Here is a 26,617-nt window from a genome sequence, read left to right as displayed (position 1 = left end):
GTCCGTAGCGGTCGAACGGTTCCAGACTGCAGCGCCTACAACCGCTCGCCCATTCCGGCCGGCAAATGCAGATTCTGCCCTCCATTTCCGACGTTCTAATTTTCGTTCCTGCACTCCTTTTTCCTTAATAAACTCGATAGTAGCGAGTGTTAAAATGAAAAATCGTTCTAGGCATGCCCCTTGACTTAATCTTCGTACTTAGCAGTAACATATGGAGTTTCCATAGTCTTCCTTCGTTCCACGAACAAACAGCGAAGGTTAAACAGTGCTGAGAACACGATTCTGCAGAACTCAGAGAGTTGCGCCGACCGAAAAATACCGCACCGCAATGCTAAATGAAATGTAGCACTGTTCCGCTACTTCCGAGAAGGGCCGAGCAAAGCCGAAAAACCGGCTTACACATCCTACACCCCATGGCCGACGCTGAATTTTATACACTTTGACTGAAACAGTATTGTGGAGTTTGCGGTACTACCTGTCCAGGTTGACATGTGACGTAATGCACTACGCGACTATGCGCCAGACTAGTAATCAACATACCTACTGCAGCCTCATATCTTTGGCAATGTTTTTCATTATATATGAAAAAGCAGTTACCGTTACTCGATTTTTGTACATCAGAAGAAAATAACACGAGTTACAACTATGATAGTGTATCGTAAAATGAGTTTGAGGCTGCAGTAGAGACCACGATACACACTTTGAAATAAAAAAAAACTATATGTCGTAAAATAGTAGAAGCTTATATCTTACAATAAACCTCATCTATACTATCTTATCTGAAGTATCCGGACACCCCCAAAAACATACGTTTTTCATATTAGGTGCATTGGCTGCCACCTACTGCCAGGTATTACATATCAGCGACCTCAGTAGTCATTAGACATCGTGAGAGAGCAGAATGGGGCCCTCCGCGGAACTCACGGACTTCGAACGTCGTCAGGTGATTGGGTGTCACTAGTGGCATACGTCTGTACACGAGATTTCCATACTCCTAAACATCCCTAGGTCAATTGTTTCCGATGTGATAATGAAGTGGAAACGCGAAGGGACACATACAGCACAAAATCGTACAGGCCGACCTCGTCTGTTGACTGACAGAGACAGCCGACAGTTGAAGACGATCGTAATGTGTAATAGGCATACATCTAACCGCACCATCACACAGGAATTCCAAACTGCATCAGGACCCACTGCAAGTACTATGACACTTGGGCGGGAGGTGAGAAAGCTTGATTTCATGGTCGAGCGGCTGCTCACAAGCCTCACATCAGGCCGGTAAATGCCAAACGATGCCTCGCTTGGTGTAAGGAGAGTAAACATTGGACGATTGAACAGTGGAAAAACGTTGTGTGGAGTGACGACTCACGGTACACAATGTGGCGATCCGAGGGCAGGGTGAGAGCCCGGTGAACGTCACCTGCCAGCGTGTGCAGTGCCGAAAGTAAAATTCGGAGGTGGTATTGTTATGGTGTGTTTTTCATGGAGGGAGCTTGCACCCCTTGTTGTTTTGCGTAGCACTATCACAGCACAGGCCTACAATGATGTTTTAAGCACCTTCCTGCTCCCCACTGTTGAAGAGCAATTCGGGGATGGCGATTGCCTCTTTCAATACGATCGAGCACCTGTTCATAATACACGGCCTGTGGCGGGGTGGTTACACGACATTAACATCCCTGTAATGGACTGGCCTGCACAGAGTCCTGACCTGAATCCTATAGAACACCTTTGGGACGTTTTGGAACGCCGACTTTGTGCCAAGTCTCACCGATCGACATCGATACCTCTGCTCAGTGCAGCACTCCGTGAAGAATGGGCTGCCATTCCCCAAGAAACCTTCCAGCACCTGACTGAACGTAAGCCTGCGAGAGTGGAAGCCGTCATCAAGACTAAGGGTGGGACAGCACCATATTCCGGCATTACCGATGGAAGGCGCCACGAACTTCAGCCAGGTGTCCGGATACTTTTGATCACATAGTGTATGTGAACAGTTGTGCAGATAAGCGCCAAATAGAATTGTTGGTTTACTGTCTGGTTTTCAGGGACAAATTCAGAATGTACGATCCCTTTGATGTCAATAACACAGATCAACATCGTTTTCACATTCGATTTCACTTGTCGAACTTTTTTGGTCGAGGTGAGCCAGGTGACTTGCATTGTGATGACTGTTGTTTACTTTCTGGATCGTACCCATAGCACCATGACTCATCACCTGTAATGATTTTGTTGAAAAAATGTGGATCATCTTTGAACGCGTCCTTCATTTCGAGACAGGCTTGAACGCAATGATCCCTTTGATCTCCAGTAAGAAGCTTCGGCACGAATTTTGCTGCCATTCGTCGCATCCCCAAATCGATGGTCAAGATGTGCTGAATTGAGCTCCAGGTCAACCTGGACAAGTTCTATAGTTGGTCGATTGTCCTGCGTCGATCTTCACTCATGAAATCACGGATTTTGTTGATGTGGTCTTCGCTTCGAGCAGTTGAAGGTCGACCGGAACGAGGCTGACTTCAACCACCATTTCTCCCTTTTTTAAACCGATAAAACCATTCATACACTTGCGTTTTACTAAGAGCATGGTCTTTGTAGGCTGTCTGAATCATCGCAACAGTTTCTGCTGCGTTCTTGCCGAGCAAGAAACAAAGCTTGACTACCGCAAGTTGTTCGTAAGAACTAGCCATTTCCTCGTGTCATGTCTGCACTGTACACACACTCAAAGAACTGCCAAAGAAACCGTACTTCTCACTGTTGGGTGACGCCGCGTGGCAGAATGGCTCAGCAGAGCTCCTACTACAACCATCTGGCGGCGCAACCTGCTACTACAAGTACACGATGTGCAGCATTACGATTCCGGTTACGTTTGGGTCCCCCCTCATACATCTCAATCGGACAATACGCTACACAGTTAATAAATATACACTATCTGATCGAAAGTACAAGCGGACTGTGCCTGTCCGTCAGTACATGAGATCTACCCGGTCTTGGTTCAGCTGTGGTTGTTCCTTCGCATTTTCGCTTCACAGTAACATCACCAACAGTCGACTTCGGAAGAATTAGAAGGACTGAAATGTCCATGATACATTTGTTACTCAGGTGGCATGTTCGTTGATGTTCGAAGTCACGGAGCACTAGGGACTGACCCACTCTGCTGTTACAGCTTCTCTAATGACAACACAACACTCTCGTAACATTTAGTGGTCAGGACGTCTGGACATTTTCATCAGATAGTACAGGTTTAACAAAACCGAAGCATTACTGACGAATATTACTTCAGTGAACTTCAATGGACTTTTGATGAAAAATATTTTAAATCATCATCATCATTTAAGACTGATTATGCCTTTCAGCGTTCAGTCTGGAGCATAGTCCCCCTTATAAAATTCCTCCATGATCCCCTATTCAGTGCTAACATTGGCGCTTCTTCTGATGTTAAGCCTATTACTTCAAAATTATTCTTAACCGAATCCAGGTACCTTCTCCTTGGTCTACCCCGACTCCTCCTACCCTTCTCCCATGCGTGTAACATGACACCACCATCTAAGCCTGTTCGCCCTGACTGCTACATCTATAGAGTTCATTCCCAGTTTTTCTTTGATTTCCTCATTGTGTGGACACCCTCCTGCCATTGTTCCCATCTATTAGTACCTGCAATCATCCTAGCTACTTTCATATCCGTAACCTCAACCTTATTGATAAGGTAACCTGAATCCACCCAGCTTTCGCTCCCGTACAACAAAGTTGGTCGAAAGATTGAACGCTGCACAGATAACTTAGTCTTGGTACTGACTTCCTTCTTGCAGAAGAGAGTAGATCGTAGTTGAGCGCTCACTGCATTAGCTTTGCTGCACCTCGCTTCCAGTTCTTTCACTATGCTGCCACCCTGTGAGAATATGCATCCTAAGTACCTGAAACCGTCCACCGGTTCTAACTTTGTTCCTCCTATTTGGCACTCAATCCGTTTATATCTCTTTCCCACTAGCATTACTTTCGTTTTGGAGGTGCTAATCTCCATACCATAGTCCTTACATTTCTGATCTAGCTCTGAAATATTACTTTGCAACCTTTCAATCGAATCTGCCATCACAACTAAGCCATCCGCATATGCGAGACTGCTTATTTTGTGTTCACATATCTCGATCTCACCCAGCCAGTCTATTGTTCTCAACATATGATCCATAAATAATATGAACTGATGTGGATAGATTAGACAGTGTCTAGCAAGAAAATTAGGATTGTGTCAGTATATTCGCATTGTGAAGAGACAAATCTAGATGGATAGTTTTTATGACGCACTCAGTGATGTAGTTGTTAGAGTAAAGGACAAGGACAGTGTTCTGCTCATGGGTGATTTTAATCGTTATAGGTACGGAAAGCTGGCTGAAGCCAGAGATAAATTCTGCCGAAATTTTTACAAAGGCATAGACGGTGTTTAGAAAAGATAGATTGCATGCTACCGGAGGTGGCGTGTTTGTCGCTGCTAGTAGTAGTTTATCCTGAAGTGAAGTAGAAGTGGATAGTTCCTGTGAATTATTATAGGCGGAGGTTACACTCAACAACCGAGCTAGGTTAATAATTGGCTCCTTTTACCGACCTCCCGACTCAGCAGCATTAGTGGCAGAAAAACTGAGAGAAAATCTGGAATACATTTCACATAAATTTCCTCAGCATGTTATAGTCTTAGGTGGAGATTTCAATTTACCAGATGTACAATGGGACACTCAGATGTTTAGGACGGGTGGTATGGACAGAGCATCGAGTGACATTATAGTGAGTGCACTATCCGAAAATTACCTCGAGTAATTAAACAGAGAACCGACTCGTGGAGATAACATCTTGGACGTACTGATAACAAACAGACCCGAACTTTTCGACTCTGTAAGCGCAGAACAGGGAATCAGTGATCATAAGGCCGCTGCAGCATCCTTGAATATGGAAGTAAATAGGAATATAAAAAAAAGGGAGGAAGGTTTATCTGTTTAGCAAGAGTAATACAAGGCAGATTTCAGACTACCTAACAGATCAAAACGAAAATTTCTGTTGCGACACTGACAATGTTGAGTGTTGATGGAAAAAGTTCAAGGCAATCGTAAAATGCGTTTTAGACAGGTAAGTGCCGAGTAAAACTGTGAGGGACGGGAAAAACCCACCGTGGTTCAACAACAAAGTTAGGAAATTACTACGAAAGCAAACAGAGCTTCACTGCAAGTTATACGCAGCCAAAACCTCTCAGACAAACAGAAGCTAAACGATGTCAAAGTTAGCGTAAGGAGGGCTATGCGTGAAGCGTTCAGTGAATTCGAAAGTAAAATTCTATGTACCGACTTGACAGAAAGCCCTAGGAAGTTCTGGTCTTACGTTAAATCAGTAAGTGGCTCGAAACAACATATCCAGACACTCCGGGATGATGATGGCATTGAAACAGAGGATGAAACGCATAAAGCTGAAATACTAAACACGTTTTTCCAAAGCTGTTTCACAGAGGAAGACGGCATTGCAGTTCCTTCTCTAAATCCTGGCACAAACGAAAAAATGGCTGACATCCAAATAAGGGTCCAAGGAATACAAAAGCAACTGAAATCACTCAACAAAGGAAAGTCCACTGGACCTGACGGGATACCAATTCGATTCTACACAGAGTACGCGAAAGAACTTGCCCCCCTTCTAACAGCCGTGCAGCGCAAGTCTCTAGAGGAACGGAAGGTTCCAAATGATTGTAAATGAGCACAGGTAGTCCCAGTCTTCAAGAAGGGTCGTCGAGCAGATGCGCAAAACTATAGACCTATATCTCTGACATCGATCTTTTGTAGAATTTTAGAACATGTTTTTTGCTCGTCTATCATGTCGTTTCTGGAAACCCAGAATCTACTCTGTAGGAATCAACATGGATTCCGGAAACATCGATCGTGTGAGACCCAAGTCGCTTTATTTGTTCATGAGACCCAGAAAATATCAGATACAGGCTCCCAGGTAGATGCCATTTTCCTTGACTTCCGGAATGCGTTCGATACAGTTCCGCACTGTCGCCTGATAAAAAAAGAGCCTACGGAATATCAGATCTGCTGTGTGGCTGGATTGAAGAGTTTTTAGCAAACAGAACACAGCATGTTGTTCTCAATGGAGAGACGTCTACAGACGTTACAGTAGCCTCTGGCGTGCCACAGGGGAGTGTTATGGGACCATTGCTTTTCACAATATATATAAATGACCTAGTAGATACTGTCGGAAGTTCCATGCGGCTTTTCGCGGATGATGCTGTAGTATACAGAGAAGTTGAAGCATTAGAAAATTACAGCGAAATGCAGGAAGATCTGCAGCGGATAGGCAATTGGTGCAGGGAGTGGCAACTGACCCTTAACATAGACAAATTTAATGTATTGTGAACACATAGAAAGAAGGATCCTCTATTGTATGATTATATGATAGCGGAATGATTTGAAGTGGAATGATCATATAAAATTAATTGTTGGTAAGGCGGGTGCCAGGTTAAGATTCATTGGGAGAGTCCTTAGAAAATGTAGTCCATCAAGAAAAGAGGTGGCTTACAAAACACTCGTTCGACCTATGCTTGAGTATTGCTCATCAGTGTGGGATCCGTACCAGGTCGGGTTGACAGAGAAGATAGAGAAGATCCAAAGAAGAGCGGCGCGTTTCGTCACAGGGTTATTTGGTAAGCGTGATAGCGTTGCGGAGATATTTAGCAAACTCAAGTGGCAGACTCTGCAACAGAGGCGCTCTGCATCGCGGTGTAGCTTGCTGTCCAGGTTTCGAGAGGGTGCGTTTCTGGATGAGGTATCGAATATATTGCTTCCCCCTACTTATATCTCCCGAGGAGATCACGAATGTAAAATTAGAGAGATTCGAGCGCGCACGGAGGCTTTCCGGCAGTCGTTCTTCCCGCGAACCATACGCGACTGGAACGAAAGGGAGATAATGACAGTGGTACGTAAAGTGCCCTCCGCCACACACCATTGGGTGGCTTGCGGAGTATAAATGTACATGTAGATTGGAAATCGAACAGAAGGGTATGAAAAGGTTATGGGTAAATTTGGAGAGGATATGGAGGCCAACAGGCACGGAAAAAAATTCTTGGATTTCTGTGCCAGTATGGGCTTAGTAATCACAAACTCTTTTTTTAAACATAAGAACATTCACCGGTATACTTGGGAAGGCAGGGGAACCAGATCTGTCATTGACTATATAATAACAGATCAGGAATTCAGGAAGGCTGTTGAGGGACACACGTGTATTCGGGGGATTCTTTGATGACGCTGATCCCTATTTAATATGCAGTGAAATTGGTATTGTGACGCCAAAAGTGCAGGAGATCAGGTCCATATGTAGGAGGATAAGAGTGGAGAAACTTCAGGATAAGGAAATCAGGCACAAGTACATAACAGTGTTTTCAGAAAGGTACCAGTTAGTTGAATGTAGTCAATTACAGTCATTGGAAAAGGAATGGACAAGGTACAGGGACACAGTACTAGAAGTGGCTAAAGAATGTCTTGGAACAGTAGTGTGTAAAGGTAGGATATTTTAAAAGACAAATTAAATATATCATGTAGTTATTGTAGATAATAAATTACGAATCCTGCAGACGTTCTAAAAATACCCAAAATAAAACATAATCAATATCTTATTGTTTACGGCAGCTATTTTGTATTAACTGAGGCGCTGAGAAGCATAAGGGCCCAAAGCGCAGACACAAAGCCTTGAGGTAAATAGATGTTTGTGAAAACCGATTTTGTAGTCAAACCAAACGCATCATAGGACTGAATTGTTTTTAACCTAGTCTCAACATCCTGTATTTCCTACGAAGAAAATAGTGTAACCGCTGTATATTACGAAATATTAGTCATAAGGATTATATTTATTGTTGATCTTAATTCCAAAATTTTCATACATAAGCTATTACCAACAGTGTCTTTCGTAAAAATCTGTAATTAATGTGAAAACAGAACGTAAAGGACAATTACTAAATGCATCACATACACAATTATGACCTATTCCAAACTTCATGCTCTTTGTCAATGTCATATTCATTATTTATATTCAAAATGGCTCTGAGCACTATGGGACTTAACTGCTGAGGTCATCAGTCCCTTCTCTGCCTCGTGACGACTGGGTGTTGTGTGATGTCCTTAGGTTAGTTAGGTTTAAGTAGTTCTAAGTTCTAGGGGACTGATGGCCATAGATGTTAAGTCCCATAGTACTCAGAGCCATTTTTTTATCAGTCCCCTAGAACTTACAAATACTTAAACCTAACTAACTTAAGAACATCACACACATCCATGACCGAGGCAGGATTCCAACCTGCGACTGTAGCGGTCGCGCGGTTCCTGACTGTAGCACCTAGAACCGCTTGACCATTCCAGCCGGCTCATTATTTATATTCTGCGACTTGAGTAACACTTGTAACTGCCGATATACCTCCGATTACGAAGTACTAGCATTACGTTCATGGTGTAGACACTAAATTACTTTGGCAACCCCAGGTAACAGTTGAGCAGCGCAGACCAAAATGGGAGGTTCAAAATTATTATGCTTTGTGCCTTGGGCCCATTCTTTTTTTTTTTTTTTTTTGGTCGTCAGTCTACTGACTGGTTTGATGCGGCCCGCCACGAATTCCTTTCCTGTGCTAACCTCTTCATCTCAGAGTAGCACTTGCAACCTACGTATTCCAATCTCTGTCTTCCTCTACAGTTTTTGCCCTCTACAGCTCCCTCTAGTACCATGGAAGTCATTCCCTCATGTCTTAGCAGATATCCTATCATCCTGTCCCTTCTTCTTATCAGTGTTTTCCACATATTCCTTTCCTCTCCGATTCTGCGTAGAACCTCCTCATTCCTTACAGCACCACATCTCAAATGCTTCGATTCTCTTCTGTTCCGGTTTTCCCACAGTCCATGTTTCACTACCATACAATGCTGTACTCCAGATGTACATCCTCAGAAATTTCTTCCTCAAATTAAGGCCGGTATTTGATATTAGTAGACTTCTCTTGGCCAGAAATGCCATTTTTGCCATAGCGAGTCTGCTTTTGATGTCCTCCTTGCTCCGCCCGTCATTGGTTATTTTACTGCCTAGGTAGCAGAATTCCTTAACTTCATTGACTTCGTGACCATCAATCCTGATGTTAAGTTTCTCGCTGTTCTCGTTTCTACTACTTCTCAATACCTTCGTCTTTCTCCGATTTACTCTCAAACCATACTGTGTACTCATTAGACTGTTCATTCCGTTCAGCAGATCATTTAATTCTTCTTCACTTTCACTCAGAATAGCAATGTCATCAGCGAATCGTATCATTGATATGCTTTCACCTTGTATTTTAATTCCACTCCTGAACCTTTCTTTTATTTCCATCATTGCTTCCTCGATGTACAGATTGAAGAGTAGGGGCGAAAGGCTACGGCCTTGTCTTACACCCTTCTTAATACGAGCACTTCGTTCTTGATCGTCCACTCTTATTATTCCCTCTTGGTTGTTGTACATATTGTATATGACCCGTCTCTCCCTATAGCTTACCCCTACTTTTTTCAGAATCTCGAACAGCTTGCACCATTTTATACTGTCGAACGCTTTTTCCAGGTCGACAAATCCTATGAAAGTGTCTTGATTTTTCTTTAGCCTTGCTTCCATTATTAGCCGTAACGTCAGAATTGCCTCTCTCGTCCCTTTACTTTTCCTAAAGCCAAACTGATCGTCACCTAGCGCATTCTCAATTTTCTTTTCCATTCTTCTGTATGTTATTCTTGTAAGCAGCTTCGATGCATGAGCTGTTAAGCTGATTGTGCGATAATTCTCGCACTTGTCAGCTCTTGCCGTCTTCGGAATTGTGTGGGTGATGCTTTTCCGAAATTCAGATTGTATGTCGCCAGACTCATATATTCTACACACCAACGTGAATAGTCGTTTTGTTGCCACTTCCCCAATGATTTTAGAAGTTCTGATGGAATGTTATTTATCCCTTCTGCCTTATTTGACCGTAAGTCCTCCAAAGCTCTTTTAAATTCCGATTCTAATACTGGATCCCCTATCTCTTCTAAATCGACTCCTGTTTCTTCTTCTATCACATCAGACAAATCTTCACCCTCATAGAGGCTTTCAATGTATTCTTTCCACCTATCTGCTCTTTCCTCTGCATTTAACAGTGGGATTCCCGTTGCACTCTTAATGTTACCACCGTTGCTTTTAATGTCACCAAAGGTTGCTTTGACTTTCCTGTATACTGAGTCTGTCCTTCCGACAATCATATCTTTTTCGATGTCTTCACATTTTTCCTGCAGCCACTTCGTCTTAGCTTCCCTGCACGTCCTATTTATTTCATTCCTCAGCGACTTGTATTTCTGTATTCCTGATTTTCCCGGAACATGTTTGTACTTCCTCCTTTCATCAATCAACTGAAGTATTTCTTCTGTTACCCATGGTTTCTTCGCAGCTACCTTCTTTGTACCTATGTTTTCCTTCCCAACTTCTGTGATGGCCCTTTTTAGAGATGTCCATTCCTCTTCAAGTGTACTGCCTACTGCGCTATTCCTTATTGCTGTATCTACAGCGTTAGAGAACTTCAAACGTATCTCGTCATTCCTTAGTACTTCCGTATCCCACTTCTTTGCTTATTGATTCTTCCTGACTAATGTCTTGAACTTCAGCCTACTCTTCATCACTACTATATTGTGATCTGAGTCTACATCTGCTCCTGGGTACGCCTTACAATCCAGTATCTGATTTCGGAATCTCTGTCTGACCATGATGTAATCTAATTGAAATCTTCCCGTATCTCCCGGCCTTTTCCAAGTATACCTACTCCTCTTGTGATTCTTGAACAGGGTATTCGCTATTACTAGCTGAAACTTGTTACAGAACTCAATTAGTCTTTCTCCTCTTTCATTCCTTGTCCCAAGCCCATTTTCTCCTGTAACCTTTTCTTCTACTCCTTCCCCTACAACTGCATTCCAGTCGCCCATGACTATTAGATTTTCGTCCCCCTTTACATACTGCATTACCCTTTCAATATCCTTATACACTTTCTCTGTCCGTTCATCTTCAGCTTGCGACGTCGGCATGTATACCTGAACTATCGTTGTCGGTGTTGGTCTGCTGTCGATTCTGATTAGAACAACCCGGTCACTGAACTGTTCACAGTAACACACCCTCTGCCCTACCTTCCTATTCATAACGAATCCTACACCTGTTATACCATTTTCTGCTGCTGTTGATATTACCCGATACTCATCTGACCAGAAATCGTTGTCTTCCTTCCACTTCACTTCACTGACCCCTACTATATCTAGATTGAGCCTTTGCATTTCCCTTTTCAGATTTTCTAGTTTCCCTACTACGTTCAAGCTTCTGACATTCGTTGATTATTCAATCTTTTTCTCATGGGGGACTATTCCGGAATCTTTTGCCAATGGAGAGAGCATCATGACACTTCTTCAATTACAGGCCACATGCCCTGTGGATACACGTTACGTGTCTTTAATGCAGTGGTTTCCATTGCCTTCTGCAGCCTCATGTCGTTGATCATTGCTGATTCTTCCGCCTTTAGGGGCAATTTCCCACCCCTAGGAGGCCGGCCGAAGTGGCCGTGCGGTTAAAGGCGCTGCAGTCTGGAACCGCAAGACCGCTACGGTCGCAGGTTCGAATCCTACCTCGGGCATGGATGTTTGTGATGTCCTTAGGTTAGTTAGGTTTAACTAGTTCTAAGTTCTAGGGGACTAATGACCTCAGCAGTTGAGTCCTATAGTGCTCAGAGCCATTAACCATTAACCCACCCCTAGGACAAGAGAGTGCCCTGAACCTCTATCGGCTCCTCCGCCCTCTTTGACAAGGCCGTTGGCAGAATGAGACTGACTTCTTATGCCGGAAGTCTTCGGCCTCCAATGCTGATTATTAATCAAAATTTAGGCAGTGGCGGGGATCGAACCCGGGACCGAAGACGTTTAGATTATGAATCAAAGACGCTACCCCTTTTTTTTAAATCTCATTTTGCTCGCTTTTTGTTCGTTGGATCTGCTCGGGGCGGACGTCGTAAGACATCCGATTAAGTTCGTTGTTGATCGATTAACTCAGTTTTTTTTATTACAGAGGGCAGCTAACCCTCTGACCGAACACGCTGAGCAACCGAGCCGGCTACCCCTAGACCACAGGTCCATATGGAAATGAATAGCCGAGAAAACGGTGAATCAGCTTTTCGTGAATTTTCATATAAACAATGTGGACCTACAGATATAGATAAAATTGATTCACCATAATATCAACAATTGCCAAGAGCATGCTTACGCGCTACACGCTCAAAGTCGTTGACGCTGTGCTTTAGATCCTTGCACAGTGCAACTAACTGTCCAGCGAGATTTAATACATCCAATATATTAGACGTTTACCGCTGTGGTTAGCAAGTAATTTACGACTTTAGATGCTTTAGTATATGTGAGAGTTTCATTCGTGCTAAAATAACAAGGCACCTAAATTTCGATAAAAGAATCGTTCAAATGGTCAGTGTAACATGTAACTAACTATCTAACTACCTATCTTAAGTCAGACTTACTTCCAGTTTTCTTACAAACCCAAATTCTTGAGCAAAGCAGTCGGTGAGCACTGTCAGAAATACGTTTACGTACATGAGGATTCAGCTTGCACGAACAGAGTATAGCTGTCCAAAGGCACAACTTTTAAATGTTCCCATATTATTATTTTAATCAGGCACAGAAAGCTTAATCTTGACTTCCTTTTTATGCAAACAGCTGACCGTGACACCTGAGAGATGGTAGCAGCAAACTATTGGCTAGAGGGCAAGTAAATTACATTTCCCCTCCACCTTCCTTTTGTTTGCTTCCTCCACCTCGCTCCAGTCCTTACTTGGCACAAATCTGAAGCCTTCTATCAAATTAATTGCGTTTTTGTTCTCGCCGGCCTTGGAGATCCTACAATACCGGAGCGAAGTAACAACAAGAACTTCATTGTTGAACGTACGCGAGCTGTGAAAACGCAGCTGCAACAACGTCCATGTTACCGATAGACATCTGCTCGGTAGTAACATATTATGATGCTATCGAGACGAAATGACACTGCGCGGTCATCAGCGCCAGTACGAAGTCCCAGTTTTTACACAGTCAAATTTTTACGCAGTCCCATCTTGCCACTGTCACGAATGATGATGATGAAATGAAGAGGACAGAGAAATGATGAGGGTAGAGGAAATCTCCAACCCGGCCGCTAGTCGAACCTGGGACCCAGTGAACCAGAGGCAGCAACGCTAGCCACAAGACCACGATCTGCGGACGATCTGTGATGGAGACCTTTCTGTTTCTCCGACGAAATACTTTTTAGTTTCAATGAAATGTCTTCTGAGTTTTAATAGTGAAAAATGCAAGTACCAGCTCTGAATGTCAACTGAGCACACTTTCTCTTTGTACCTAGCGAGCGCATTTACTACGAGCGAGTTTAGACCCTGGAATTTGTGTTTGAAAATTTACTTGCTACAATGATACTATAATTTTTCAGTTAGTTTATGTGTACTATTTAAAAAAACGCACCAACGTATGTTATTTTGTGTGATAAAGTAAAATACTTCAGGCTTTATTTAGTGAAATAAAAGCAACAAGCAGTATTTAAAAGACACTTATATAATTGTAAAAATAAATGTTATATAACTTATATTAAAAACTTCATATGATTTGCGCCTTAAATATCAATTTAAGCATACGGGTACCAGAGACCCCACCTCGTAGTATGCGTTACAGAAAAGTCACCTCATGAGTTAAGGGTTAAAATCCTAGCTGATCTGCGGAGTACAGATTAATAAAATAACTCAGGTGTGTGGCTGGCTGATCATTTATCATAACTTATTAAAACTTTCTCCCTAATACTGTAAGGAACAAGTCAGACGTCTCATAAAATCTTAAAAAGTCATACCACATTCGTCTCATTGTCTGCTAAAATAGAGGACGAATCAGTTGTTAAACCACGGATGGCCATCCTTTTAGCTTACCTGGGCCGAACTGTATGAAGACGAGTATTTTTGAGCCATGCATGATATACTTAGCACTACTAACAATAAATGCTGAGAAGAGAAAAAAAAAGCAATTTGATAGACCAATGAGAGAATAGCATCGTGTGCCTGGAGATTCAGATTGAAAATATTCAATTTATCATAACTTCACACTTTTTCCTTTTAGTCGTGCGATAGATGCTAAAATCTTGGGCTGCCCCGATTAATGCTTTGGGCCAAACGCAGGCCTCTGGTTGGACGCTCCCATGTTAAACTTATCTCTGCTCTCTTATCCACTTTTTCCAAACAAGTTATTTCGCTACTTACCTCACCCTAACCTTTTCTGGCAGGTATCATCTATATGGAATGACATGGTGACTCACCCCAAACCACCCTCCGCTGTTGATGATGGCTCAATAATTTGCGGTGGTGATTCCTCTGCCTGCGATGCTGGTTTCTCCTCTCCTTCCTGTGCACCTTCAGCTTGCTCGGCAGGCGCTTCATCCTCAAGCGGAGTTGCTACATCCTCGAGCCCAGACGCTTCTTCCTGACGCGCAGGTGCTACATCCTCAGGCCCAGGCGCTTCTTCCTCAAGCACAGGCGCTTCGTCTTCAAGATTGGGGTTTTCATCTTGAATGGCATCTAGTGGTGTCTCTTTGACGACCTCCTCAAACTCTGTGGAACACAGAAGCACTTGATTCACGACGAGTACTTAGATGTAAATAGGATACCACAACATCATGGAAATCTATTTTTACTCTTATCCTCAAGTATTGCCGTAGTCTTCGATACATTTATTTATTGGTACGAGACCGTACTGAAAAGTACCACCTCCGACTTTTCGTGTAAAAACTCTTACAGCTTTTTAAATAAAGCAAATGTTATTAACAGTCAGCATCTTTACAGCATCTACATATTTGCAGCCCTCTTGCACTAGGAGAGATCCGAATTTTAGCGCTTAACATGGTGATATATAACGTAACTACACTACTGGCCACTAAAATTGCTACACCACGAAGATGACGTGCTACAGACTTGAAATTTAACCGACAGGAAGAAGAAGCTGTGATATGCAAACGATTAGCTTTTCAGAGCATTCACACAAGGTTGGCGCCGGTGGCGACACCTACAACGTGCTGACATGAGGAAAGTTTCCAAACAATTTCTCATACACAAACAGCAGTTGACCGACGTTGTCTGGTGAAACGTTGTTGTGATGCCTCGTGTAAGGAGGAGAAATGCGTACCACCGCGTTTCCGACTTTGATAATGGTCTGATTGTAGCCTATCGCGATTGCGGTTTATTGCATCGCGACGTTGTTACTCGCGTTGGTCGAGATCCAATGACTGTTAGCAGAATATGGAATCGGTGGGTTCCGGAGGGTAATACGGAACGCCGTGTTGGATCCCAACGGCCTCCTATCACTAGCAGTCGAGATGACAGGCATCTTATCCGCATGACTGTAACGGACCGTGCAGCCGCGTCTCTATCCCTGAGTCAACAGGTGGGGACGTTTTCAAGACAACAATCATCTGCACGAACAGTTCGACGACGTTTGCAGCAGCATGGACTATCAGCTCGGACACCATGGCTGCAGTTACCCTTGACGCTGCACCACAGACAGGAACGCCTGCGATGGTGTACTCAACGACGAACCTGGGTGCACGCATGGCAAAATGTCATTTTTTCGGATGAATCCAGGTTCTGTTTACATCATCATGATGTTCGCATCTGCGTTTGGCGACATCGCGGTGAACGCACAATGGAAGCGTGTATTCGTCATCGCCATACTGGCGTATCACCCGGCGTGGTGGTATGGGGTGCCATTGGTTACACGTCTCGATCACCTCTTGTTCGCATTGATGGCACTTTGAACAATGGACGTTACATTTCAGATGTGTTAAGACCCGTGGCTCTACCCTTCATTCGATCCCTGCGAAATCCTACGTTGCAGCAGGATAATGCACGACCGCATGTTGCAGGTCCTGTACGGGCCTTTCTGGATACAGAAAATGTTCGACTGCTGTCCTGGCCAGCACATTCTCCAGATCTCTCACCAATTGAAAACGTCTGGTGAATGGTGGCCGAGCAACTGGCTCGTCACAATACGCCAGTCACTCCTCTTGATGAAATGTGGTATAGTGTTGAAGCTGCAGGGGGAGCTGTACCTGTACACGCCATCCAAGCTCAGTTTGACTCAATGCCCATGCGTATCAAGGCTGTTATTACGGCCAGAGGTGATCGTTCTGGGTACTGATTTCTCAGGATCTATGCACCCAGATTGCGTGAAAATGTAATAATATGTCAATTCTAGTATAATATATTTGTCCAATGAATACCCGTTTATCATCTGCATTTCTTCTTGATGTGGCAATTTTAATGGCCAATAGTGTATAACGTAAATATGTCTGTGCGTGACAAACCGTGTGCTGTAATAGTGTTTCGAATTTGAAAAGTTTGTCCGCACATGGAGCACCATCTCCTTCAGCACGACAATACCAGACCACACACGATCGCTGCGATATCTGCAACAATCCTACGCCTTGGGTTCATCCTTACAGATCATCCTCGACACACTTCCGATTTCGCCCCACCCGGTTTTCATCTGTTTGCAGAAATGAAAAAGCACCTTCGAGGATTTCACTTTGACATTGATGAAGCTTTGCAAGCGCAGGTGGTGTTGTTGGTCCGTCACCAAAGCAATCATTTTACACTGACTGTATCAACTAAATGGTCTCTCATTGGGAGAAAGTGTGTTCGTCTCCAGGGTGACTGTGTTGAGAAATAAATATGCAGACATGAAGAATAAAATTGTAGAATATTAGTAATACTTTTTTTTTAGAAAGCTTTGAGTCTTTTAACACAAAAATATCGGAGGGATTACTTTTCAACACGCAGTCGTTTAACAGCTTTCTCGTCGGTTCTCTAGCATCACGGAGTAGGAAGTAGGTGATCTTATCAGTTTCAGGCCCGACATGAGTTACATACACCGGGTGATCAAAAAGTCAGTATAAATTTGAAAACTTAATAAACCACGGAATAATGTAGATAGAGAGGTAAAAATTGACACATATGCTTGGAATGACATGGGATTTTATTAGAACCAAAAAAAAAAACAAAGTTCACAAAATGTCCGACGCATGGTGCTGGACAGCAAAACGTCAGTGACTGCCACCGTGACGGGTGAGAGGTACGCCAATATGTTACAGAATCGCATCATCCCCAGCCTGGCTGATAAACACCTGCTGGAACTTACGATGTTTATGCAGGGTGGCGCTCCACCCCATATTGCTAGACGCGTGAAAGATCTCTTGCGCGCCTCGTTTGGTGATGATCGTGTCCTCAGCCGCCACTTTCGTCATGCTTGGCCTCCCAGGTCCCCAGACCTCAGTCCGTGCGATTATTGGAAAATTATTCCTCAACTAAAGCTATTGTTGAGGAATAATAGTGAACATATTGAGCATTTCCTGTAAAGAACATCATCTTTGCTTTGTCTTACTTTGTTATGCTAATTATTACTATTCTAATCAGATGAAGCGCCATCTGTCGGCCATTTTTTGAACTTTTGTATTTTTTTTTGTTTTTGTTTTAATAAAACCCCATGTCATTCCAAGCATGTATGTCAATTTGTACCTCTCTATCTACATTATTCCGTGATTTATTCAGTTTTCAAATTTATACTGACTTTTTGATCACCCAGTATATACTCAGCGTAACAGGGTGAGACATTCCGAATATTTTATGTATTTATTTACTTAACTGGCAAGACTAAGGCCATTAGGCCCTTTTTATATGTAACCAGTGTTCGAAGTATTATGTATTACATTCTTCGTGAGTAGCGCGTTGTAAGATTTATCTAACACACAGCATTATAAAACGTCTAACAGTTACTAAAGTACAGAAAGAAAGAAAAGGTTCACACAGCTTACAGTCCTTCACGAATACAGCAATAGAAACAACTTACTTGAAGACAGATTTAAGGTACGAGAGTCAGCAACAATGGTCGTCGAGGAGGGGGGGGGGAGGGGGGAGGGCGGGGGGAGGGAAGGGGGGAGGGTGAGGGGAAAGAGGAACACAGTTGAAGAGAAGAAATGTCAAACGATCGAGGTGCCATTTTTCCAAAAAATGCGATATGCGAGCGAGGTGTTGCAGTGGTTAGCACACTCGACTCGCATTCGATAGGGCGACGGTTCAAATACGAGTCCGACCATCCATATTTAGGTTTTCCGTGATTTTCCTAAATCGCTCCAGGCAAATGCCGGGATAGGTCCTTTGAAAGGGCACGGCCTATTTCCTTACCCCTTACCCATCCAATCCGAGCTTGTGCTCCGTCTCTAATAACATCGATGTCGACGAGACGTTGAAGCCAGTCTTCCTTCCTTCCTCTTCCTTCGTTTATCTGTTGCATATCCCAGACTTGTTAAAAGTGCCAAATCGTGGAGAAAACGTTTAAAATATACATTACTAGATGGCGCATGGTCTTTATGCGAAGCAGTGCTTCCGTCCAATTTCCAAGTGCCATACGTTAAGGTGTCCTTCATTTAGTTGATGTACAGTTTGTGTTGCATACCGAATCAATGTAATCCTGTCTCTGTATAACATATGATCCCAAGAATGGAGTTTTGTGAGAAACAGAAGTCGGTATTGTAAGATTTCCTTCAACTTAATTTTGTTAATCTCCCAGAGAAAAATTTAAAAGACGTGATGGTTTTTGTTGACTCCAGTTACTACTGTATTTCTGTACTGGCGTTATCACGAATAAAACGCAGTATCTCAGTTTTAATGGCACTTGACAAAAAAAAACTTCCTTTTTCTCACTTAGAACCAACCAGTTCCCTCTTATGGCACCCAGAACATTCTACAGATTACTTGCTTTCTGATCTGTCTCAGTTTTTGCAGTTGATGGGGAGCAGCCTAATTCTGTGGTATCAAAAGACCGTCACAGGTTTTTTGGATAGAAATATCTTATGTACCCAAGTCGAAACATTGAGTTTTTATTCGGCTGACAAATCTGAGATTTGGACTTCTCTCTTAAGTGAACGGAGATGGGGGGAAAGAGGGTGATGCGACTAACAGAGAAATGAAAAGAACAAGGAGCATAAATAGAAGAAGATGGAACAAGTTGCTTTATTGCTCTGGAAATATCCCCCAGGCTGTGGCTTTATTACTCTGGAAACATCCCCCAGGCTGTGGCTAAGCCATGTCTCCGCAATATCCTTTCTTTCAGGAGTGCTAGTTCTGCAAGGTTCGCAGGAGAGCTTCTGTAAAGTTTGGGAGGTAGGAGACGAGGTACTGGCAGAAGTAAAGCTGTGAGTAGGGGGCGTGAGTCGTGCTTCGGTAGCTCAGTTGGTAGCGCATTTGCCCGCGAAAGGCAAAGGTCCCGAGTTCGAGTCTCGGTCGGGCACACAGTTTTAATCTGCCAGGAAGTTTCAAGTTGCTTTATTGTTTGATGAAAGGAAAACTAGCCGTATTGGTTAATGTTTGGGGAAACTTTTTAAGTGTGACAGAACGCTTTGAACTAACAAGGAGACCGCGCCTTCATCATCGGTTTCGTCATAGTTTGTGATACAAGCAGTTCTTGAACAAAACAAGTGACAGAAGTGGGAGTTCCAGATGACCAAGCGTTTAGAAAAATTATTGTGTTTCGAGCGCGGCAGGCGATGTGTGAGCCATTTATGCGAGCGTAGTTTACCAGGAGCAGCTGGTGCAGCGGAAAAGAGTACAGAACGGTAATCCGAAGGTTGTGGGGTCGCTTTTCTGAGTGGAATGTTTTTTTTGTTTTCAGTAGCTCTGAGCACTATGGGACTTAACTGCTGAGGTCATCAGTCCCATAGAACTTAGAACCACTTAAATCTAACTAACCTAAGGACATCACACACATCCATGCCCGAGGCAGGATTCGAACCTGCGACCGTAGCGGTCGCGCGGCTCCGGACTGTAGCGCTTAGAACCGCTCGGCCACCCCGGCCGGCTTTTATTTTCAGTTTTTGCGTTACTTACCCTGTAAATAAATTGAAATATAATGTATTTTCAAGATGGAGGGGGTCGTTATGCAGTATTAAAGTAATGCCCACCAACTGCACTCCGCTAGTCTAAGCCATGCGATCTCTATTTTTATCGCTAAGTAAAGAATTTGAACATAAAACTTCAGAACTAATCTTAACTCATCGAGAGACAGAAAAAGAAATGAGAAGATTGCATCAAAATACCGGGTGATCAAAAAGTCAGTATAAATTTGAAAACTGAATAAATCACGGAATAATGTAGATAGAGAGGTACAAATCGACACACATGCTTGGAATGACATGGGGTTTTATTAGAACCAAAAAAATACAAAAGTTCAAAAAATGTGCGACAGATGGCGCTTCATCTGATCAGAATAGCAATAATTAGCATAACATAGTAAGACAAAGCAAAGATGATGTTCCTTACAGGAAGTGCTCAATATGTCCACCATCATTCCTCAACAATAGCTGTAGTCGAGGAATAGTATGTCAGGAGTTATGGTGAGGCATTGGCGTCGGACGTTGTCTTTCAGCATCCCTAGAGATGTCGGTCGATCACGATACACTTGCGACTTCAGGTAACCCCAAAGCCAATAATCGCACGGACTGAGGTCTGGGGACCTGGGAGGCCAAGCATGACGAAAGTGGCGGCTGAGCACACGATCATCACCAAACGACGCGCGCAAGTGACCTTTCACGCGTCTAGCAATATGGGGTGGAGCGCCATCCTGCATAAACATCGTACGTTCCAGCAGGTGTTTATCAGCCAGGCTGGGGATGATGCGATTCTGTAGGATATCGGCGTACCTCTCACCCGTCACGGTAGCAGTTACAAAACCAGAATCACGCATTTCCTCGAAGAAAAAAGGCCCGATAACGGTAGTTGCGGTTTTTTTTGTTCTAATAAAATCCCATGTCATTCCAAGCATGTGTGTCAATTTTTACCTATCTATCTACATTATTCCGTGGTTTATTAAGTTTTCAAATTTATACGGACTTTTTGATCACCCGGTTCATACCATTGTACATCACCAGCTATCCTCGACAATATTTGGCGAAATGGCGCGTTACACTTGGTTTGCTGCCAAACTGTGAGATGAGAGAGAACACTTTATGGAAGTGCACCAAATTTGTTTTTCTACAGAAATATTAAAACAACTATGTAATTACAAAAAGAAAGTTTATAACGTGTGAAAGATGGCGAGAATATTACACCTTTCCCTGCTTTTACGATGAATATCATCCCAGCATGCGTAAATCCTCGACTGTATCTAATTTTACACACGAAGTCCTCGTGTATTCCTTACAGTCCTATCCTGTAAATTTATTTGCAATCCCAAATTTTTCCTTTACCTCTTTTCTTCACGCCTTCTATGAAAATATTAATAAATCCAATGTACTGAGCATTGTTTCTACTTATCTTTACAGTGTGGCGTCAAAGCTGATAATAATAATAATAACAATAAAAGATTCCGCTTCGGAACGAACCTCATGATGTAAGACGTGTATATTTCTATTGTCTATTGTCAAACCACAATTTATGAAAGATGTTTATATTTTATTAATAGGATTAAGTACGAATAATTAATATTTGCCATGTTGGAAATAATTGTGGTAGCAGGGAATGTCTGCACCAAAGTATTGTTGATATAATTTTAAAAAGGGCGGGAGAAACCGCGTACGGATACATTTTAAGAAAAGAGCGGGAAAGACCGTGCATTGATACATTTTGTAATGGTAGCAGGGATTGTCTCCACCAGAAAGCATTGTTGGCAGGAGAGACCGCACTCTAGCGTTCGTAGGATGTCAGTAGTAAGCGAGAAGTGAAGCGAGTCGGTTGCAGGTCTGAAGCGAGATGTTGAAAGGAGCGGTGTGCCTGCCAGCCACTAGCTATGATTTACAAGAGATTATAAACGGATATACAGAGACATCAGCTAACTATTATAATAAGAGGAACTAATATTATTGAATTAATTTTTTGAGAAACTCAAGACTACTGAAGGTATGTTTGCGCATTGCTAGTTGTAAGATTATTGTAAAAAGTAAGTCCCATCTGAACGTTTGTAAAATCATTTCATTCAGAATATAATTAACTTTTGCCAGCAATATTGCATTTCTAATTATAATCCATCCCAAAAACCATCAACGTAAAACTTTGCAAAATTTTATTGTTGTCAAGAAAAAGTTTATCTATGAATTACGTAATTTCAGTCAAATTAATTATAGAATAACGTCAGCTTTGATATTAAAGAATAACATCAGCTTTGGTAATAAATACAGCCACTTATTATGAAATCCCACCAGCAGCTAATAGAGTATAGTAAAACAGAGTAAATATATTCATGTCGCAGTTCGATGTAGCATTCAGATGGCGATCCAGTAACAGAAAAAAAGGTAAGGAACAGTTTTGGGTTATTGCAGATAACGACTGAGGGCCACGACGACGACACATTCTATGTTTCGTCGAAATAATCAGAAAATCACTTTTAATAAGCAGCAGTTAAATTTGTATGCGAAGATAGAGAAAGAGAATAAATTTCAAAGGGAAGATTTCATTTGTTATTATTAAGCAAGAGATAGAAATCCCAAGAAAAGGTTACATAGTTTGTTGTAAAATGAAAGGTTACCAATAACACAAGAGGTATAGAGGAGACGGGAAGGTTTCAATGACCGTCGGCTTACCGTTCTATCCTCCTTCCGCTGCCTGGAAACAACGCTAACGTAAATGACTGATGCCTCGACTATGCTACTTTTTTTCCAAACGTTTAGACGTTTGAAGCTCCCGCTGTCGTTACTTTCATTTCTGGAGAAGCCCTGTGTATAACATAAACTGCGACGCAATAGGTGATCACGTGAAGGCGCAGCCCCTTGTAAGCACATTGATGTATGCACGCAATTTTTAACATTCGTAGCTGCCGAATAACGAAGGCGACTTTGTTATTTTATTGGTAGTATATTTCTTTCTGTGGCACTGTAAGGAGCCTTTGAAGCGGATTTCAAAGACGTAACACGTACGGGACATGCCGAAACAGTAAGAAGTTACGAACACCATAACCAACTGTCCCACCGTCAGGACAAAAGGTCCGACCCACAAACTACTGCCCTGATGTACCAAATGTAAGCAAAAATCTAACTCTGCTACGGCTGAAGCCCATCAGTCTTTTCTCTGCTGTTGCAATGACCAGATAACTCTCTCGCGAAGCTATTGATCCCTTCACAATGTGTTCTACAATCAGGGCCGTTCTGAGAAGATTTTCCCACGTAAGCGACTTATCTACAGGGTGGCGCACGATAAATCAACTGATTTGTTTCATGAATAACACATTTGTTGTTGACAATATTTATAATTTATTGATGTAAAAGTAAAGAATACAGCTTGGAAATACAACCTAACGAATCACATGTTCAATATGACGGCCGTTTTGCTTTACAACTTCAAGTCGGCAAGTGCATTTATTACGACTCTCCGACGCAAATTTCTGGAATGGCGCGGCGTAACTCCACAATGATGGCCCTAAGCTGCACTGCATTTTAGGGTTTTCTGTGGCATACCTTCTCTTTAAGGAACCGCCAAAGGAAGAAATCACATATGTTGATGTACGGGCTGTGGGGCGGCCACATTTCTCCTCCAGCTAACGTTCTGGAAATCTGTTTGACAATCCCTTAAGGCCAAGTCTTTCGTGTAGGGGGCGTGCTCCATCCTGCGTGAACCATTGTGTCTGCAATGGAGGGCACGAGGCCATGAGTTGAGGAAAGAACTGGTTCGCAGCATGTGTAAATAGAGTTCACCGATTACTGTAGCATCGAAGATGATGATGTTTTGGTTTGTGGGGCGCTCAACTGCGCTGTTACCAGCGCCTGTACAAATTCCCAACCTTTGCTCAGGCCCAAATCGCCCTTTTCATGAATGATGATGAAATGATGAGAACAACACAAACAACACAAACAACCACTCATCTCGAGCCAGGTGAAAATCCCTGACCCCGCCGGGAATCGAACCCGGGACCCCGTGCTCGGGAAGCGTGAACGAGACCACGAGCTGCGGACAGCCTCGAAGAAGAACGGACCGTTCATTCCATGGCTTAACATAGCGAGCCACACGCAAACTTTCTCCTGTAGGTGTCTTTCATGTGAATTATTCGAGGAGGTTCACGTGCCCAGAATCTAAAGTTGTTTTTTTTTTCGCGGCACCGTTCAGGCATAAATAAGCTTCGTCAGAAAACTGTGTGTTGTGTAGCACTACCTCTTGGTCTTGCTCGATTGCCCACCTTGCAGTCTCCGCTCCTTATCTCTCGCAGTAAGCTTATGCGCCACAGTCATCGTGTGTGTATACAAGCGAAGGTCGGGCTGAATAACTGTTTGTACAGATCGGCGTGAAATTCCCAACTCGGCACTGGCTCTTCTTGTTGATTTGCTCGGGCTACGAGTCAAAGACACTTCAACTGCTTCAATGTTTTGCGGCGAAGGCACGGTACGTGGCTGTAGCCGCCGCTGACACTACGAAGCAGATCCAGTACCTTCAAATTTTTGTTGTAATCCGCATGTTGTCTGTGGGATGGAAGCCCGCCGTGTGCCGAAATGAGCACTGAACCCTCTCTGTATCAGTGTAATGCTGTTCGTCGCCGCGAACAGTAACACAATCTTCGTCTTTCGTGCAGCACTCAACCGTCACTTGTCTGCCATCGCGGCAAACTGAAATGGCAGACTCACAACGGAAGCGATGAACTCGCAATGACATCTGGCGTAATTTCTATGAACTGCACGAAGTTGAGCGCACAATTTGAAAGCTATTGCCCCGATAGTATACTTGTAGGATCAAAATTCAATCGGGTGATTTATGGTGCGCCACCCTGTATTAGCGACATCCCCCTCCACGCTCACTCTTTTTTTCTCCGTACATTTTCACCCGTTGTGGTACGCACTGTATACAAACCTCGCACTATGGCGCCCCTCTCAACTTGGTGTCCCAAATGGCCGCTACTAATTGTGATCTGTCATATTCAGAAATCGAACAGCTGTAACGCCCCTCTCAGCTTGGCGTCCCAAGCGGTGGCTTGTGTCGCTTAGGACTTAAAGCAGCCCTAACAATAGTCGAAAAAGTGGGTATGGTTGTCGTTTATGGTTGGGTCAAATGGCTCTGAGCACTATGGGACTTAACTTCTCAGTTCATTAGTGTACCCTAGAACGTAGAACTACTTAAACCTAACTAACCTAAGGACATCACACACATCCATGCCCGAGGCAGGATTCGAACCTGCGACCGTAGCGGTCGCGCAGTTCCAGACTGTAGCGCCTAGAACCGCTCGGTCACCCCGGCCGGCTTCTCGTTTATGGCGAAAGTTGTTGACGTCTTAGAGCCGTACTTCACATGTATGCTGCGGCTGGTCCCGGTGGAGGTTCGAGTCCTCCCTCGGGCATGGGTGTGTGTGTTTGTCCTTAGGATAATTTAGGTTAAGTAGTGTATAAGCTTAGGGACTGATGACCTTAGCAGCTAAGTCCCATCAGATTTGACACACATTTGAACATTTTTTTCACATGTATGCTGAAAAGTATCCTCATAGTGCCAAGCAGTCACGATCTGTCTTTGCAAATATTATAACAAAGATTTCAAGGAACTGGAAGTGTCGATTGGTTGGCTCATTCGTGGGAGGGGACCAAACAGCGAGGTCATCAGTCCTATCGGATTAGGAAACGATTGGTTAGGAAGTCGGCAGTGCCCTTTCACAGGAACCATTCCGTCATTCATCTGAAGCAATTTAGGGGAATCACGGAAAACCTAAATCGGAATGGCCGGACGCGGGTCTGCCCGAATGCGAGTCCAGAGTGCTAAACACTGTGCCACCTCGCTCGGTAACTGAAAGTGTGAAGAATAAAATAAGCCAACCAAAAGCAGCAAAAGTCGAGAGAGATGGTACTAACATTTTAACAGGAGTAATAGGCGAGGCAGCTTGACCGTGTAAGTAGTGTCAACCAAAAAAGTGTACTGCAAGTATTACATTCCCGCGCCTTTCATCCTTTCCACATTTACCTATATCAACACCCTCATGCCTATGACTTTTAAGATCGGCTACAATTCTCGGAATTATGTCTACCGGAACTGCTAAGTGCAACGGTTTTTCTAGGTAATATTTTGTTTACGGATGGACAGATCATTCTCAGTCATTTGCACTACTGATCACATGAAAATGCAATCTGAAGAAAGTCTATAAACTGCGACGTTGGTCATACAGTATGTGGTGTGGGATTTCCAAAATGGGTCTCATTGTTCCCTGTTTTATTGATTGCACTCTATATAGTCACAAGTACCTACAGTTTCATACAAATATGCTGCCACAGTTATTGGAAGACATCTTACTAGACGTAAGGCGGTCTATGCGATAGTAGCTTGTATGACAGATGTCCGCCCATTCCGCGCAGATAACGACAGACTGTAACAGAGCATTTGGATGTGACAGGGTTGGTCGTTGGGGAACCACACTACACTCTCACCAGACGTAAGACTTCTTGACTTGTACCTACAGGAAGAACTGAAACAAGAGATCGACAAGAAAAGAGCGAAGATCCTTGAAGGCATGAAAGGCCATATAACATGGGCCTGTGCTGCAAAATGTGCAGACCAAAT

At 43.3% G+C, this 26,617-nt stretch overlaps 1 protein-coding gene across 1 annotated transcript in view; it reads right to left on the bottom strand.

The window, feature by feature from the left end:
- LOC126419630 (coiled-coil domain-containing protein 96-like) overlaps positions 1-26,617 on the bottom strand; it is a 182,762-nt gene that overhangs the window by 145,228 nt on the left and 10,917 nt on the right. Inside the window, exon 2 of the mRNA XM_050086819.1 lies at positions 14,374-14,665. Coding sequence (XP_049942776.1) covers positions 14,374-14,665 — 292 coding nt within the window. The remainder of the gene's footprint in view (positions 1-14,373; positions 14,666-26,617) is intronic.

The sequence above is a fragment of the Schistocerca serialis genome, chromosome 9 (assembly GCF_023864345.2).
Source record: "Schistocerca serialis cubense isolate TAMUIC-IGC-003099 chromosome 9, iqSchSeri2.2, whole genome shotgun sequence".
NCBI classification, from domain to species: Eukaryota; Metazoa; Arthropoda; class Insecta; order Orthoptera; family Acrididae; genus Schistocerca; species Schistocerca serialis.
The sequence above is the reverse complement of the archived record's forward strand: the minus strand, read 5'-3'. Positions and strand labels throughout refer to the sequence as shown.